Genomic DNA, 17,947 nt, shown 5'->3' with positions numbered 1-17,947 from the left:
CTAGCACTGGGAATGGGAGACCTGGCAGCTGAGACAGCAGGAGCAGAAGCACTGACAACTGGGATGCGTCGACCGGGTAGCCGAGGCAGTAGCAGCAGCGAGCACCGGATGGGGGCGACCAGGAGTCGGAGGCAGCAGCAGCAGCGAGCAGTGGGAACCGGAAACGTGGCGGCTGAGGCATCAGCAGCAGAAGCACCGACGCCTGGGATGTGGTGACCGGGACGCCGAAGCAGCAGCAGCTCTCGGTAGTGGGTACCGTAGACCTGGCAGCTAAGGCAGCAGCAGCAGTAGCACTGACGGCTGGGATGCGGTGACTGGAGGCGAGGCAGCAGGAACAGTGAGCTGTGGGAACTGGAGACCTGACGGCAGACGCCGCAGCAGCAGAAGCACCGATGACTGAGATGCGCTGACCGGGAGGCCGAGGCAGCAGCAGCAGCAAGCACTGGGAAACGGAGACCTGGCGGCTGAGGCTTCAGCAGCAGAAGCACCGACGACAGGGATGCGGTGACCGGGAGGCCGAGGCAGATGCAACAGCGAGAAGTGGGAACTGGAGACCTGGCGGCTGAGGCAGCAGCAGCAGATGAACCGACGACTGGGAGGTGGCGACTGGGAATCCGAGGCAGCAGCAGCAGCAGCGAGCACTGGATGGCGGCGACCAGTAGGCGGAGGCAGCAGCAGCAGGGAGCAATAGGAACCAGAGACCTGCGACTGAGGCAGCGGCAGCATAGGCACTGACGACTGGGATGCGATGACTGGGAGGCCGAGGCAGCAGCAGCGGTGAACAGTGGGAACCGGAGACCTGGCAGCTGAGGCAGCAGAGTCAGAAGCAGAAGCACCGTCGACTGGGATACGGTGACCGCAAGGCAGAGGCAGCAGCAGCAGCGATCACTGGGAACCGGAGACCTGACAGCTGAGGTAGTTGCAGCAGAAGAACTGTCGTCTGGGATGCGGTGACCGGGAGGCGAGGCTGCAGCAGCAGCGTGCAGTGGGAACGTGAGACCTGGTGGCTGAGGCAGCGGTTGGAGAAGCACCGATGACTGGGATGTGGTGACCGGGAGGCCTAGGCAATAGCAGCAGCTATACCTGGCGGCTGATGCAGCTACAGCAGATGCACCAGCGACTGGGATGTGGTGCCCGGGAGTCCGAGGCAGCAGCAGCAGCGAGCCCTTGGCCGCGGAGGCCAGGTGGCAGTGGCAGCAGCAGCAAAAGCACCGACGACTGAGAAGCGGTGACCGGGATGCCGAGGCAGCAGCAGCAGCGAGCCCTGGGACGCAGAGACCAGATGGCAGAGGCAGCAGCAGAAGAAGCACCGACGACTGGGATGCGGCGACCAAGATGCCGAGGCAACAGCAGCAGCAGCAGCGAGCCCCGGGAGGCGGAGACCAGGTGCCTGAGGCAGCAGCAGCAGAAGCACCGATGACTGGGATACGGTGCCCAGGAGGCCAAGGCAGCAGCTAGCACTGGGAACCGGAGACCTGGCGGCTGAGGCAGCAGCAGCAGAAGCACCAACGACTCGGATGCAGTGACCGGGAAGCCGAGACAGCACCAGCAGCGAGCAGTGGGAACTGGAGACTTGGCGGCTGAAGCAGCAGCAGCAGATGCACTGGCGACTGGGATGTGGTGACCAGGAGGCCGAGGCAGCAGCAGCAGCGAGGCCTGGGACGCGGAGACTAGGTGGCAGAGGCAGCAGCAGCAGAAGTAGCGACGACTGAGATGCGGTGACCGGAAGGCCGAGGCAGCAGCATCAGCGAGCCCTGGGACGCAGAGACCAGATGGCAGAGGCAGCAGCAGAAGAAGCACCGACGACTGGGATGCACCGGAGACCAGGTGCCTGAGGCAGCAGCAGTAGATGCACCGATGACTGGGATACGGTGCCCAGGAGGCCAATCCCCCTGCGGGTTCGGGGGTTAGAATAGGCCCGCGGTATTCCTGCCTGTCGTAAGAGGCGACTAAAAGGAGTCTCAAACGTTTCGGCCTTAATGTGATGGTCCCCATTAGGGTTTGACCTCCATTTTTCCAAATTCCACAGAAGTACGAGCCTTTTGGGGAAGGACACCTTACGTGGTGCCCATGAGTCCTCTGTGCCCTAAGAGCTTTGCACTCTTGATCGCCTTGGCGTCATCCCTGCACCCTCCATCGCTCATTTTGGGCTTACGCAGCTGATGGATTGTGCAAGTTACGCCGTTACTGCGCCACCATCTGCACCCACGGTCACTATGGACTACCCATGGCACCCAAAATCCAGCACGGTAGCCAGCCCGTTGTGGTGGGGTCGTCATGTACCCTCTAGGTTGTAGCCCCCTGACAACACAGGGATCGTACTGCCGATGCCTGAGCTGACACCTCCCCACGTAAGCCAAGGAGTAGATGCCCGTCTCTCTGGGGCATCGGGACTCCCGGCAACGGCCATCCTGCCAGGTGGCCTTTGCTGTGGCTGGGTGGCGCCCGTGGGGAGAGCCCCTGGTCGGAGTGGGTGGCATCGGGGCGGATGCCCCGCAATGAAGTGGGTGAAGTCTCAATCCGGTGGTCGCACGACCGCCAACGTCTCTAAGCGTGGTAAGACAGAATTTAATGCTGTGACATATAACCCCAAATCGTTCCCTTCCCTAGCCACACCATGGGAGGAACGTAGGGCTGCGGACAGACAGGAGCCGTATTCACCGCGATACCTAGTGTGCAGCAGAACCGATGGGGATTCGTTTTTGGGGACTAAGCCTCTCTTCTTTGTTCACCATCTTGAAGATAAGTTTGGGGAAGTGGCATCTGTTTCCAAAATGAGGAGCGGGGCTATTTTGATACAAGCAGTTTCATCTGCACAGTCACGGGCGTTACTCGCCTGTGAGAAGCTCGGTGACATCCCCGTTCATGTCACTCCCCATAAGTCCTTAAATTTGGTCCAGGGGATTATCTTTCATAAAGATCTTCTGCTACAGTCTGATGACGAGCTACGGGAGAACCTGGCACGACGAGGTGTGCACTTTGTCCATCGTGTCTTTAAGGGGCCCAAGGATAATAGGGTCGCTACCGGTGCCTTCATCCTGGCCTTTGAGGGTGACTGCTTGCCTGAGAAGGTCAAGGTCATGATCTACCGGTGCGATGTTAAGCCCTATGTCCCACCCCCTATGCGATGCTTCCAGTGCTGGAAGTTCGGACATATGTCCTCCAGATGCACTGCCAGCCCCACGTGTCGTGATTGTGGACGACCTTCCCATCCTAATGCTCCATGTGCTCCGCCTCCCACCTGCGTTAACTGTGGGGACCATCATTCTCCCTGCTCGCCAGACTGTGCAGTCTACCAACGAGAGCGGAAGATACAAGAAATTAAGACCCTGGACCGTTTAACTTACCAAGAGGCAAGGAAGAAGCTCGAACGGCTCAACCCCACATCTATGTTGAGAAGTTATGCTGCTGCAACTCTGCCGCCACCAGTTCCTGCATCGACTCCCTTCTCAGTTGGCCCACAGAACGGTAAAGTTACGCCTGCCCCACCACTAGTAGGGTCCACACTCTCTTCCACTGCTCCCAAAACACCCGGTTTGGGAGCAGTGGACCCCAAACAACTGGGGACATCCATCCCCACCTCTCAGCCGGAGAGGCGCCAGCCTCCTCCGACTGCTCAGCCGGAGAGGCAAGCGTCTCTTCCGGCTCCTCAGCTGGAGAAGCAACAGCCTTCTCCGGCTGCTCAGCCGGAGAGGCAACAGCCTCCTCAGGCCTCACTCGTTCGGAAGGGATCCCTTGGGGGAGTCCCTTCCAAGGATTTTACCAGTGTCTCGCAAGACGCTAGCCAGTGGCTGAGGAAGCCACCAGCTGCTGGTCGAAGGGCTTCACGCTCTTCCTCTGTTCCTGACAATGCATCAGGAAAGCCCTCCCAGCATGCGAACCCTCCTCCCAAAGACAAGAGAGAGAAGAGGAAGCTCTCTAAGAAGCTTAAAGACCCGGTGGTTCCCGCGCCAACGCTTCCTGTCAGCTCCGCCTCTGAGGATGAGGTCGAGCTCTTTGCGTCCCCTGATGACCTCGATCTCGCCGTCTCAGATACGATGGCAGCTGCGACGTCAGTCACTCAGTCGGTGGCAGCATGTGACCCTGCGACGTAATTCGCTTTTTCAGTTCCTTCATGCCCCTACAGGACACACTTTGTACAATCCTCCAGTGGAATTGTGGCGGTTATTTTAGCCATCTCCCTGAGCTACGACAGCTTCTCAGCATGACACCTGCTTTATGCATTGCCCTCCAGGAAACCTGGTTCCCGGCAATCCGGACCCCTGTCCTTCGTGGATACAGGGGTTATTACTGCAACCGTAGCACTTACAATTGTGTGTCAGGTGGAGCCTGCGTGTATGTCCTTACCTCTGTATATAGTGCTCCTGTGCCCCTTCAAACATCATTGGAAGCTGTGGCTGTACGTGTAAGGACTACCCAGGACATAACCGTCTGCAGTGTCTATCTCCCTCCAGGTGGTACAGTCTCCCTGACCGACTTGGCTGCACTTGTCGCCCAACTCCCCACGCCTTTTCTTCTCCTGGGGGATTTTAACGCCCACAATCCCCTGTGGGGTGGAACGAAGGTTACTGGCCGAGGCAGAGAGGTCGAGAATCTCATCTCCCAACTTGACCTCTGCCTCTTAAACACTGGCGCTGCCACACATTTCAGTGTGGCGCATGGCACGTTCTCGGCCATCGATCTGTCGTTGTGCAGCCCAGGGCTTGTACCATCGGTTCACTGGAGAGTCCATGACGACTTGTGTGGTAGTGACCATTTTCCGATCTTCCTTTCACTACCACTTGTCGCTCCCTTGCACGCTCGCCTAGATGGGCATTTAGCAAGGCAAACTGGGACACGTTCTCCTCTGCTGCCACTGTTGAATCTCTCCCCCATGGTACCATCGATGTGGCGGTTGAGACACTGACTGCAGCGATTGTTTCCGCTGCGGAACGTACCATTCCTCGTTCGTTAGGGTGCCCCCGGCGAAAGTCAGTGCCTTGGTGGTCTCCAGAGGTCGCTGACGCCATTAAAGAACGTCGACGGGCTCTTCAGCAACATAAGCGGCACCCGTCTTTGGAGAACCTCATTTTATTCAAACGTCTCCGTGCTCGGGTACGGAGGCTTATCAAACGGCGGAAACAGGAGTGCTGGGAGAGATACGTTTCCAACATTGGTTCCCGTACTTCACCCTCCCAGGTGTGGATGAAGATTCGGCGCATCTTTGGATTGCAGCACTCTACAGGTGTCGCAGGGCTTACCATCAACGGGGCGGTATCCACCGATGCCGATGCAATCGCCGAGCATTTCGCACAGCACTATGTTCGGGCCTCTGCGTCGGGGAATTACCCGCCCGCGTTTCGCGCGCTCAAACGCCGGGAGGAAGGCAAACGGCTTTCTTTCGCTTCTCGCCACCCTGAGACGTATAACGCCCCATTTAGTTTGTGGGAACTCCAGAGCGCCCTGGCACAGTGCCCCGATACAGCCTCTGGGCCAGATGGCGTCCACAATCAGATGCTCAAACACCTGTCCCCGGACTGTCAGCGATGTGTTCTTGCCATCTTCAACCGCATATGGGGTGATGGTGTCTTTCCGTCACAGTGGCGAGAAAGTACCATCATTCCGGTGCTGAAGCCTGGTAAGGACCCGCTTACTGTGGATAGCTATCGGCCCATCAGCTTGACAAATACTCTGTGCAAGCTACTGGAACGCATGGTGAGTCAACAGCTGTGTTGGCTGCTCGAGTCTCGGGGTCTTCTGGCTCAGTGCCAGAGCGGCTTCCGTCAGGGCCGTTCCACCGCCGATACTTTGGTCTTCCTTGAGTCTGCAATCCGCACTGCTTTTTCCAGGCGCCAACACCTCGTCTCCGTCTTTTTCGACCTCTCCAGAGCATATGACACAACGTGGCGGCACCATATTCTCGCCACGTTGCACGGGTGGGGTCTCCGGGGCTCTCTCCCCATTTTTATTCAGAATTTTTTATCTGTTCGGACATTCCGCGTTTTAATTGGCACATCCCATAGTTCACTTCATATCCAGGAGAACGGCGTTCCACAGGGCTCTGTATTGAGCGTGCCCCTTTTCCTTGTGGCCATTAATGGCCTTGCAGCAGCAGTAGGGTCGTCTGTCTCACCCACGTTATATGCTGACGATTTCTGCATCTTTTTCAGCTCCTCCACCATTGGTGTTGCAGAACGTCGGTTGCAGGGAGCCATTCGCAAGGCGCAGGCGTGGGCTTTAGCCCATGGGTTTCAGTTTTCTCCTGCGAAGACTTGTGTTATGCACTTTTGTCGGCGTCGAACTGTCCATCCCCACCCTGAGCTCTATCTTCAGGATGCTATGCTCAGGGTCGTTGACACCTATCGTTTTTTGGGATTGCAGTTCGACACCCGGCTTACTTGGCTTCCTCATATTCGTGAGCTCAAGCGTCAGTGCTGGCAGCATCTGAATGCCCTCCGCTGCCTCAGCAACACAACTTGGGGTGCAGACCGTACCACGCTGCTGCAGCTCTACAAAGCCCTTGTGCTGTCCCGACTGGATTATGGGAGTGTGGCGTATGGCTCAGCGTCGCCCTCAGCGTTGCAACTGCTGGACCCCGTTCACCACTGTGGGGTTCGACAGGCGACAGGAGCATTCCGCACCAGTCCTGTTAATAGCCTACTTGCTGAGGCGGGGATTCCTCCGCTCCACATTCGGCATCAACAACTCTTAGCCAACTATGCTGCCCACGTCCGTTGTTCTCCCCGTCACCCTAACTACCGTCTCCTTTTCGCCGATGCGGCAGTCCATATCCCACGTCGGCGGCCGCGATCAGGCCTCGCAATTGGGATCCGTGTTCGGTCACTCCTTCGTGAACTCGAGTCTTTGCCCCTTCCGTCTGCTTTTCAGGTCCACCCACATACACCACCTTGGTGTATTCATCGGCCGCAGCTTCGGCTGGAGCTCTCACAATGGCAAAAGGATTCAGTTCCTCCTGCAGTCTTGCGCCGCCAATTTCTTGCTCTCCTCGACGCATCCCGTGACTCTGAGATAATCTATACAGATGGCTCGATGGTTGATGGCCGTGTGGGGTACGCTTACGCTCATGCGGACTATGTAGACCAGCGCTCCTTGCCGGACGGCTGCAGTGTTTACACCGCAGAGCTAACAGCCATTTTTCGTGCCCTTGAGCGTATTCGTACCAGCACTAGTGAGTCTTTTGTCATTTGCAGTGACTCGCTCAGTAGTCTGCAGGCTCTTGACCAGTGCTACCCACGCCATCCCATTGTTGTTGCCATCCAGGAGTCCGTTCATGCTCTTGGCCAGCGTGGACGTTCAGTGGTGTTCATATGGACCCCGGGACACGTTGGGATAGCGGGCAACGAACACGCCGACACGTTAGCTAAAGAAGCCACCCGCAAGCTGCCGTTGGCGATCGGCCTCCCGGCAACTGATCTCCGATCGGTGTTACGCCGTCGGGTCCTTCGGATGTGGGCAGACGAATGGCGCACTCTGTCTGCCCCCAACAAGCTGCGGCAGGTAAAGGGGACAACGACTGTGTGGGGTTCCTCCATGCGGGCCTCTCGCAGGGATTCTGTTATTCTGTGTAGGCTCCGCATTGGCCACTCTTGGCTGACGCATGGTCATCTGTTGCGTCGAGAGGACCCCCCTCATTGTCGCTGTGGTGCGAATATGACGGTGGCCCATATATTATTGGACTGTCCTCTTTTAGCGGCCCTCAGGCGAACTTTTAATTTCTTGGGTGATTTATCGTGTCTTTTAGCTGACGATGTCTCTATGGCAGATCGTGTTTTAGGTTTTCTTCGAGCAAGTGGGTTTTATCGGTCCCTCTAATTTTATTGCATCACCCTCTTTTGTGCTGTATCTTTTACTTTGTTGTGTGTTGTAATTCGACTCCACCCTAATCTTTTAGGCTGGAGGTTTTAACGTGTTGCAGAGTGGCTGGCTCATCCTATTATTTTCGTGATCAGTCAGCAACAGTCCCCTGCTGTGCAGTTTTAATCCCTTCTGCCTTTCTTCTCTGTGTTGTTTTTGTTGCTGTGCTCCGTTTTCCATGTTTCTTTAATCTTGACCTTGGCGATTTTCTTCCCCTGGCATTTTTATCTTGTTTCGAATGACTAATGGATGGTTTCCCTGTGCTCTGTGTGTTTATGAAACAAGGGACCGATGACCTCTGCAGTTTGGTCCCTTTAATCCTCAAACCAACCAACCAACCAACCAGGAGGCCAAGGCAGCAGCTAGCACTGGGAACCGGAGACCTGACAGCTGAGACAGCAGCAGCAGAAGCACCGACGAGTGAAATGTGGCGACTGGGAGGACGAGGCAGCAGCAGCAGCAGCGAGCCGTGGATGGCGGAGACCAGGTGGCAGAGGCAGCAGCAGTAGAAGCACCTATGAACTGGGATGCGGTGACTGGGAGGCTGAGGCAGCAGCAGCAGCGACCACTGGGAACCAGAGACCTGGACGGCTGAGGCAGCAGCAGCAGAAGCACCGACGACTGGGATGCGGCGACCGGGATGCCGAGGCAGCAGCAGCAGCAGCAGCAGCGAGCACCTGATGGCGGCGACCAGTAGGCGGAGGCAGCTGCAGCAGCGAGCAGTGGGAACCGGAGACCTTGCGGCTGAGGCAGCGGCAGGAGAAGCACCTATGAACTGGGATGCGGTGACTGGGAGGCTGAGGCAGCAGCAGCAGCGACCACTGGGAACCAGAGACCTGGCAGCTGAGGCTGCATCAGCAGAAGTACAAACGATTGGGATGTGGTGTATGGGAGGGCGAGGCAGTAGCAGCAGCAGCAGCAGCAGCAGCAGCTAGCACTGGGAGCCAGAGAACTGGATGGCTGAGGCAGCAGCAGGAGAAGCACCGACAACTGGGATGCAGTGACCGGGAGTCCGAGGCAACAGCAGCAGCGAGCATTGGGAACCGGAGGCCTGGCGGCTTTGGCAGCAGACGCACTGACGACTGGGATGCGGTTACCGGGAGGCCGAGACAGCAGCAGCAGCATCAGCAACAACGAGCACTGGGCACCGGAGACCTGGCGGCTGAGGCAGAAGCAGCAGAAGCACCGACGACTTGGATGCGGTGACCGGGAACCGGAGGCAGCAGCATCAGCAAGCAGTGGGAACCGGAAACCTGCCGGCTAAGGGACCAGTAGCAGAGGCACGGGTGACTGGGATGCGGAGAAAGGGAATCCGAGCCGACTGGGAGGCGGTGATCGGGAGGCCGAGGCAGCAGCAGCAGCAGCAGTGAGCACTGGGAGGCGGAGACCAGGTTACAGAGGCAGCAGCAGCAGAAGCACCAACGACTGAGATGCAGCAAGCGGGAGGCTGAGGCAGCAGCAGCAGCAGCAGCAGCGAGCACTGGGAGGCGGGGACCAGGCGACGGAGGCAGCAGCAACAGCAGCGAGCACCTGGTGGCGGCGACCAAGCGGCGGAGGCAGCAGCAGCAGCAGCAGCGAGCCCCGGGAGGCGGAGACCAGGTGCCTGAGGCAGCAGCAGCAGAAGCACCGATGACTGGGATACGGTGCCCAGGAGGCCGAGGCAGCGGCAGCAGCGAGCACTGGGAACCGGATACCTGGCGGCTGAGGCAGCAGCAGCAGAAGCCCCGACGACTGGGATGCGGCGAAGGGAGGCCGAGGCAGCAGCAACAGCAGCAGCGCGCCCTGGGAGGCAGAAATCAGGTGGTTGAGGCAGCAGCAGCAGAAGCACCGACGACTGGGATGCGGTGACCGGGAGGCCGAGGCAGCAGCAGCAGCGAGCCCTGGGACGCGGAGATCAGGTGGAAGAGGCAGCAGCAGCAGCAGAAGCGAGCCCTGGGCAGCGGAGACCAGGTGGCTGAGACAGCAGCAGCAGAAGCACCGACGAGTTGGATGTAGTGACCGGAAGGCCGAGGCAACAGCAGCAACGAGCACTGGATACCGGAGACCTAGCAGCTGAGGCAGCAGCAGCAGAAGCACCGACGAGTGGGATGCGGCAACCAGGAGGCAGAGGCAGCAAAAGCAGTGAGCCGTGGGAGGCGGAGACCAGGTGGCAGTGGCAGCAGCAGCAGAAGCACCGACGACTGGGATGCGGCGACCAGGATTCCGATGCAGCAGCAGCAGCAGCAGCAGCAACGAGCCCGGAGAGGTAGAGACCAGGTGGCAGACGCAGCAGCATCAGAAGCACCGGCGACTGGGATGCAGCGACCGGGAGGCCGAGTCAGTAGCAGCAGCTGGCACTGGGAATGGGAGACCTGGCGGCTGAGGCTGCAGCATCAGAAGCACCGACGACTGGGATGTGGCGATTGGGAGGCCGAGGCAGCAGCAGCAGCACCAGCAGTGAGCACTGGAACCGGAGACGTGGCGGCTGAGACAGCAGCAGCAGAAGCACCAACGACTGGGATGCGGTGACCGGGAGGCCGAGGCAGCAGCATCGGCGAGCAGTGGGAACCGGAGACGTGGCAGATGAGGCAGCAGAAGCAGAAGCAGAAGCACCGACGACTGGGATGTGGCGACCAAGATGCCGAGGCAACAGCAGCAGCAGCAGCGAGCCCCGGGAGGCGGAGACCAGGTGCCTGCGGCAGCAGCAGCAGAAGCACCGATGACTGGGATACGGTGCCCAGGAGGCCAAGGCCGCATCTAGCACTGGGAACCGGAGACCTGGCGGCTGAGGCAGCAGCAGCAGAAGCACCAACGACTAGGATGCAGTGACCGGGAAGCCGAGAGAGCACCAGCAGCGAGCAGTGGGAACTGGAGACCTTGCGGCTGAGGCAGCAGCAGCAGAAGCACCTATGAACTGGGATGCGGTGACTGGGAGGCTGAGGCAGCAGCAGCAGCGACCACTGGGAACCAGAGACCTGGCAGCTGAGGCTGCAGCAGCAGAAGTACAAACGATTGGGGTGTGGTGTATGGGAGGGCGAGGCAGTATCAGCAGCAGCAGCAGCAGCTAGCACTGGGAGCCAGAGAACTGGACGGATGAGGCAGCAGCAGGAGAAGCACCGACAACTGGGATGCAGTGACCGGGAGTCCGAGGCAACAGCAGCAGCGAGCATTGGGAACCGGAGGCCTGGCGGCTGAGGCAGCAGAAGCACTGACGACTGGGATGCGGTTACCGGGAGGCCGAGACAGCAGCAGCAGCAACAGCAACAACGAGCACTGGGCACCGGAGACCTGGCGGCTAAGGGAGCAGTAGCAGAGGCACGGGTGACTGGGATGCGGAGAAAGGGAATCCGAGCCGACTGGGAGGCGGTGATCGGGAGACCGAGGCAGCAGCAGCAGCAGCAGTGAGCCCTGGGAGGCGGAGACCAGGTTACAGAGGCAGCAGCAGCAGAAGCACCGACGACTGGGCGTGCGGCGACTGGGAGGCCAAAGGCAGCAGCAGCACCAGCAACGAGCCCTGGGAGGCCGAGACCAGGTGGTAGAGGCAGAAGCACCGACGACTGGGATGCGGCGACCAGGAGGCCAAGGCAGCAGCAGCAGCTAGCACTGGGAATGGGAGACCTGGCAGCTGAGACAGCAGGAGCAGAAGCACTGACAACTGGGATGCGTCGACCGGGTAGCCGAGGCAGTAGCAGCAGCGAGCACCGGATGGGGGCGACCAGGAGTCGGAGGTAGCAGCAGCAGCGAGCAGTGGGAACTGGAAACGTGGCGGCTGAGGCATCAGCAGCAGAAGCACCGACGCCTGGGATGTGGTGACCGGGACGCCGAAGCAGCAGCAGCTCTCGGTAGTGGGTACCGTAGACCTGGCAGCTAAGGCAGCAGCAGCAGTAGCACTGACGGCTGGGATGCGGTGACTGGAGGCGAGGCAGCAGGAACAGTGAGCTGTGGGAACTGGAGACCTGACGGCAGACGCCGCAGCAGCAGAAGCACCGATGACTGAGATGCGCTGACCGGGAGGCCGAGGCAGCAGCAGCAGCAAGCACTGGGAAACGGAGACCTGGCGGCTGAGGCTTCAGCAGCAGAAGCACCGACGACAGGGATGCGGTGACCGGGAGGCCGAGGCAGATGCAACAGCGAGAAGTGGGAACTGGAGACCTGGCGGCTGAGGCAGCAGCAGCAGATGAACCGACGACTGGGAGGTGGCGACTGGGAATCCGAGGCAGCAGCAGCAGCAGCGAGCACTGGATGGCGGCGACCAGTAGGCGGAGGCAGCAGCAGCAGGGAGCAATAGGAACCAGAGACCTGCGACTGAGGCAGCGGCAGCATAGGCACTGACGACTGGGATGCGATGACTGGGAGGCCGAGGCAGCAGCAGCGGTGAACAGTGGGAACCGGAGACCTGGCAGCTGAGGCAGCAGAATCAGAAGCAGAAGCACCGTCGACTGGGATTCGGTGACCGCAAGGCAGAGGCAGCAGCAGCAGCGATCACTGGGAACCGGAGACCTGACAGCTGAGGTAGTTGCAGCAGAAGAACTGTCGTCTGGGATGCGGTGACCGGGAGGCGAGGCTGCAGCAGCAGCGTGCAGTGGGAACGTGAGACCTGGTGGCTGAGGCAGCGGTTGGAGAAGCACCGATGACTGGGATGTGGTGACCGGGAGGCCTAGGCAATAGCAGCAGCTATACCTGGCGGCTGATGCAGCTACAGCAGATGCACCAGCGACTGGGATGTGGTGCCCGGGAGTCCGAGGCAGCAGCAGCAGCGAGCCCTTGGCCGCGGAGGCCAGGTGGCAGTGGCAGCAGCAGCAAAAGCACCGACGACTGAGAAGCGGTGACCGGGATGCCGAGGCAGCAGCAGCAGCGAGCCCTGGGACGCAGAGACCAGATGGCAGAGGCAGCAGCAGAAGAAGCACCGACGACTGGGATGCGGCGACCAAGATGCCGAGGCAACAGCAGCAGCAGCAGCGAGCCCCGGGAGGCGGAGACCAGGTGCCTGAGGCAGCAGCAGCAGAAGCACCGATGACTGGGATACGGTGCCCAGGAGGCCAAGGCAGCAGCTAGCACTGGGAACCGGAGACCTGGCGGCTGAGGCAGCAGCAGCAGAAGCACCAACGACTCGGATGCAGTGACCGGGAAGCCGAGACAGCACCAGCAGCGAGCAGTGGGAACTGGAGACTTGGCGGCTGAAGCAGCAGCAGCAGATGCACTGGCGACTGGGATGTGGTGACCAGGAGGCCGAGGCAGCAGCAGCAGCGAGGCCTGGGACGCGGAGACTAGGTGGCAGAGGCAGCAGCAGCAGAAGTAGCGACGACTGAGATGCGGTGACCGGAAGGCCGAGGCAGCAGCAGCAGCGAGCCCTGGGACGCAGAGACCAGATGGCAGAGGCAGCAGCAGAAGAAGCACCGACGACTGGGATGCACCGGAGACCAGGTGCCTGAGGCAGCAGCAGTAGATGCACCGATGACTGGGATACGGTGCCCAGGAGGCCAAGGCAGCAGCTAGCACTGGGAACCGGAGACCTGACAGCTGAGACAGCAGCAGCAGAAGCACCGACGATTGAAATGTGGCGACTGGGAGGACGAGGCAGCAGCAGCAGCAGCGAGCCGTGGATGGCGGAGACCAGGTGGCAGAGGCAGCAGCAGTAGAAGCACCTATGAACTGGGATGCGGTGACTGGGAGGCTGAGGCAGCAGCAGCAGCGACCACTGGGAACCAGAGACCTGGACGGCTGAGGCAGCAGCAGCAGAAGCACCGACGACTGGGATGCGGCGACCGGGATGCCGAGGCAGCAGCAGCAGCAGCAGCAGCAGCAGCGAGCACCTGATGGCGGCGACCAGTAGGCGGAGGCAGCTGCAGCAGCGAGCAGTGGGAACCGGAGACCTTGCGGCTGAGGCAGCGGCAGCAGAAGCACCTATGAACTGGGATGCGGTGACTGGGAGGCTGAGGCAGCAGCAGCAGCGACCACTGGGAACCAGAGACCTGGCAGCTGAGGCTGCATCAGCAGAAGTACAAACGATTGGGATGTGGTGTATGGGAGGGCGAGGCAGTAGCAGCAGCAGCAGCAGCAGCAGCAGCTAGCACTGGGAGCCAGAGAACTGGATGGCTGAGGCAGCAGCAGGAGAAGCACCGACAACTGGGATGCAGTGACCGGGAGTCCGAGGCAACAGCAGCAGCGAGCATTGGGAACCGGAGGCCTGGCGGCTTTGGCAGCAGACGCACTGACGACTGGGATGCGGTTACCGGGAGGCCGAGACAGCAGCAGCAGTAACAGCAACAACGAGCACTGGGCACCGGAGACCTGGCGGCTGAGGCAGAAGCAGCAGAAGCACCGACGACTTGGATGCGGTGACCGGGAGGCGGAGGCAGCAGCATCAGCAAGCAGTGGGAACCGGAAACCTGCCGGCTAAGGGACCAGTAGCAGAGGCACGGGTGACTGGGATGCGGAGAAAGGGAATCCGAGCCGACTGGGAGGCGGTGATCGGGAGGCCGAGGCAGCAGCAGCAGCAGCAGTGAGCACTGGGAGGCGGAGACCAGGTTACAGAGGCAGCAGCAGCAGAAGCACCAACGACTGAGATGCAGCAAGCGGGAGGCTGCGGCAGCAGCAGCAGCAGCAGCAGCGAGCACTGGGAGGCGGGGACCAGGCGACGGAGGCAGCAGCAACAGCAGCGAGCACCTGGTGGCGGCGACCAAGCGGCGGAGGCAGCAGCAGCAGCGAGCCCCGGGAGGCGGAGACCAGGTGCCTGAGGCAGCAGCAGCAGAAGCACCGATGACTGGGATACGGTGCCCAGGAGGCCGAGGCAGTGGCAGCAGCGAGCACTGGGAACCGGATACCTGGCGGCTGAGGCAGCAGCAGCAGAAGCACCGACGACTGGGATGCGGCGAACGGGAGGCCGAGGCAGCAGCAACAGCAGCAGCGCGCCCTGGGAGGCAGAAATCAGGTGGTTGAGGCAGCAGCAGCAGAAGCACCGACGACTGGGATGCGGTGACCGGGAGGCCGAGGCAGCAGCAGCAGCGAGCCCTGGGACGCGGAGATCAGGTGGAAGAGGCAGCAGCAGCAGCAGAAGCGAGCCCTGGGCAGCGGAGACCAGGTGGCTGAGACAGCAGCAGCAGAAGCACCGACGAGTTGGATGTAGTGACCGGAAGGCCGAGGCAACAGCAGCAACGAGCACTGGATACCGGAGACCTAGCAGCTGAGGCAGCAGCAGCAGAAGCACCGACGAGTGGGATGCGGCAACCAGGAGGCAGAGGCAGCAAAAGCAGTGAGCCGTGGGAGGCGGAGACCAGGTGGCAGTGGCAGCAGCAGCAGAAGCACCGACGACTGGGATGCGGCGACCAGGATTCCGATGCAGCAGCAGCAGCAGCAGCAGCAACGAGTCCGGAGAGGTAGAGACCAGGTGGCAGATGCAGCAGCATCAGAAGCACCGGCGACTGGGATGCAGCGACCGGGAGGCCGAGTCAGCAGCAGCAGCTGGCACTGGGAATGGAAGACCTGGCGGCTGAGGCTGCAGCATCAGAAGCACCGACGACTGGGATGTGGCGATTGGGAGGCCGAGGCAGCAGCAGCTGCACCAGCAGTGAGCACTGGAACCGGAGACCTGGCGGCTGAGACAGCAGCAGCAGAAGCACCAACGACTGGGATGCGGTGACCGGGAGGCCGAGGCAGTAGCATCGGCGAGCAGTGGGAACCGGAGACGTGGCAGATGAGGCAGCAGAAGCAGAAGCAGAAGCACCGACGACTGGGATTCGGTGACCGCAACGCAGAGGCAGCAGCAGCAGCGATCACTGGGAACCGGAGACCTGACAGCTGAGGTAGTTGCAGCAGAAGAACTGACGTCTGGGATGCGGTGACCGGGAGGCGAGGCTGCAGCAGCAGCGTGCAGTGGGAACGTGAGACCTGGTGGCTGAGACAGCGGTTGGAGAAGCACCGATGACTGGGATGTGGTGACCGGGAGGCCTAGGCAATAGCAGCAGCTATACCTGGCGGCTGATGCAGCTACAGCAGATGCACCAGCGACTGGGATGTGGTGCCCGGGAGTCCGAGGCAGCAGCAGCAGCGAGCCCTTGGCCGCGGAGGCCAGGTGGCAGTGGCAGCAGCAGCAAAAGCACCGACGACTGAGAAGCGGTGACCGGGATGCCGAGGCAGCAGCAGCAGCGAGTCCTGGGACGCAGAGACCAGATGGCAGAGGCAGCAGCAGCAGAAGCACCGACGACTGGGATGTGGCGACCAAGATGCCGAGGCAACAGCAGCAGCAGCAGCGAGCCCCGGGAGGCGGAGACCAGGTGCCTGCGGCAGCAGCAGCAGAAGCACCGATGACTGGGATACGGTGCCCAGGAGGCCAAGGCCGCAGCTAGCACTGGGAACCGGAGACCTGGCGGCTGAGGCAGCAGCAGCAGAAGCACCAACGACTAGGATGCAGTGACCGGGAAGCCGAGAGAGCACCAGCAGCGAGCAGTGGGAACTGGAGACTTGGCGGCTGAAGCAGCAGCAGCAGATGCACTGGCGACTGGGATGTGGTGTCCAGGAGGCCGAGGCAGCAGCAGCAGCGAGGCCTGGGACGCGGAGACTAGGTGGCAGAGGCAGCAGCAGTAGAAGCACCAACGACTGGGATGCGGCGACCGGGATGCCGAGGCAGCAGCAGCAGCAGCAGCAGCGAGCACCTGATGGCGGCGACCAGTAGGCGGAGGCAGCTGCAGCAGCGAGCAGTGGGAACCGGAGACCTTGCGGCTGAGGCAGCAGCAGCAGAAGCACCTATGAACTGGGATGCGGTGACTGGGAGGCTGAGGCAGCAACAGCAGCGACCACTGGGAACCAGAGACCTGGCAGCTGAGGCTGCAGCAGCAGAAGTACAAACGATTGGGGTGTGGTGTATGGGAGGGCGAGGCAGTATCAGCAGCAGCAGCAGCAGCTAGCACTGGGAGACAGAGAACTGGACGGATGAGGCAGCAGCAGGAGAAGCACCGACAACCGGGATGCAGTGACCGGGAGTCCGAGGCAACAGCAGCAGCGAGCAGTGGGAACCGGAAACGTGGCGGCTGAGGCATCAGCAGCAGAAGCACCGACGCCTGGGATGTGGTGACCGGGACGCCGAAGCAGCAGCAGCTCTCGGTAGTGGGTACCGTAGACCTGGCAGCTAAGGCAGCAGCAGCAGTAGCACTGACGGCTGGGATGCGGTGACTGGAGGCGAGGCAGCAGGAACAGTGAGCTGTGGGAACTGGAGACCTGACGGCAGACGCCGCAGCAGCAGAAGCACCGATGACTGAGATGCGCTGACCGGGAGGCCGAGGCAGCAGCAGCAGCAAGCACTGGGAAACGGAGACCTGGCGGCTGAGGCTTTAGCAGCAGAAGCACCGACGACAGGGATGCGGTGACCGGGAGGCCGAGGCAGATGCAACAGCGAGAAGTGGGAACTGGAGACCTGGCGGCTGAGGCAGCAGCAGCAGATTAACCGACGACTGGGAGGTGGCGACTGGGAATCCGAGGCAGCAGCAGCAGCAGCGAGCACTGGATGGCGGCGACCAGTAGGCGGAGGCAGCAGCAGCAGGGAGCAATAGGAACCAGAGACCTGCGACTGAGGCAGCGGCAGCATAGGCACTGACGACTGGGATGCGATGACTGGGAGGCCGAGGCAGCAGCAGCGGTGAACAGTGGGAACCGGAGACCTGGCAGCTGAGGCAGCAGAATCAGAAGCAGAAGCACCGTCGACTGGGATTCGGTGACCGCAAGGCAGAGGCAGCAGCAGCAGCGATCACTGGGAACCGGAGACCTGACAGCTGAGGTAGTTGCAGCAGAAGAACTGTCGTCTGGGATGCGGTGACCGGGAGGCGAGGCTGCAGCAGCAGCGTGCAGTGGGAACGTGAGACCTGGTGGCTGAGGCAGCGGTTGGAGAAGCACCGATGACTGGGATGTGGTGACCGGGAGGCCTAGGCAATAGCAGCAGCTATACCTGGCGGCTGATGCAGCTACAGCAGATGCACCAGCGACTGGGATGTGGTGCCCGGGAGTCCGAGGCAGCAGCAGCAGCGAGCCCTTGGCCGCGGAGGCCAGGTGGCAGTGGCAGCAGCAGCAAAAGCACCGACGACTGAGAAGCGGTGACCGGGATGCCGAGGCAGCAGCAGCAGCG

At 61.1% G+C, this 17,947-nt stretch overlaps 1 protein-coding gene across 1 annotated transcript; it reads left to right on the top strand.

The window, feature by feature from the left end:
* The first annotated feature begins 10,416 nt into the window (after nt 1–10,416).
* LOC126249086 (uncharacterized) lies at nt 10,417–11,238 on the top strand. The gene is made up of 3 exons (XM_049950738.1): nt 10,417–10,658; nt 10,779–11,015; nt 11,070–11,238. The coding sequence occupies exons 1-3, from the start codon at nt 10,417–10,419 to the stop codon at nt 11,236–11,238; spliced, it is 648 nt and encodes a 215-aa protein (XP_049806695.1).
* Nucleotides 11,239–17,947: the final 6,709 nt, after the last annotated feature.

Source organism: Schistocerca nitens, chromosome 3 (assembly GCF_023898315.1).
Source record: "Schistocerca nitens isolate TAMUIC-IGC-003100 chromosome 3, iqSchNite1.1, whole genome shotgun sequence".
Classification (NCBI taxonomy): domain Eukaryota; kingdom Metazoa; phylum Arthropoda; class Insecta; order Orthoptera; family Acrididae; genus Schistocerca; species Schistocerca nitens.
This window is presented reverse-complemented; position numbering and strand designations above follow the sequence as displayed.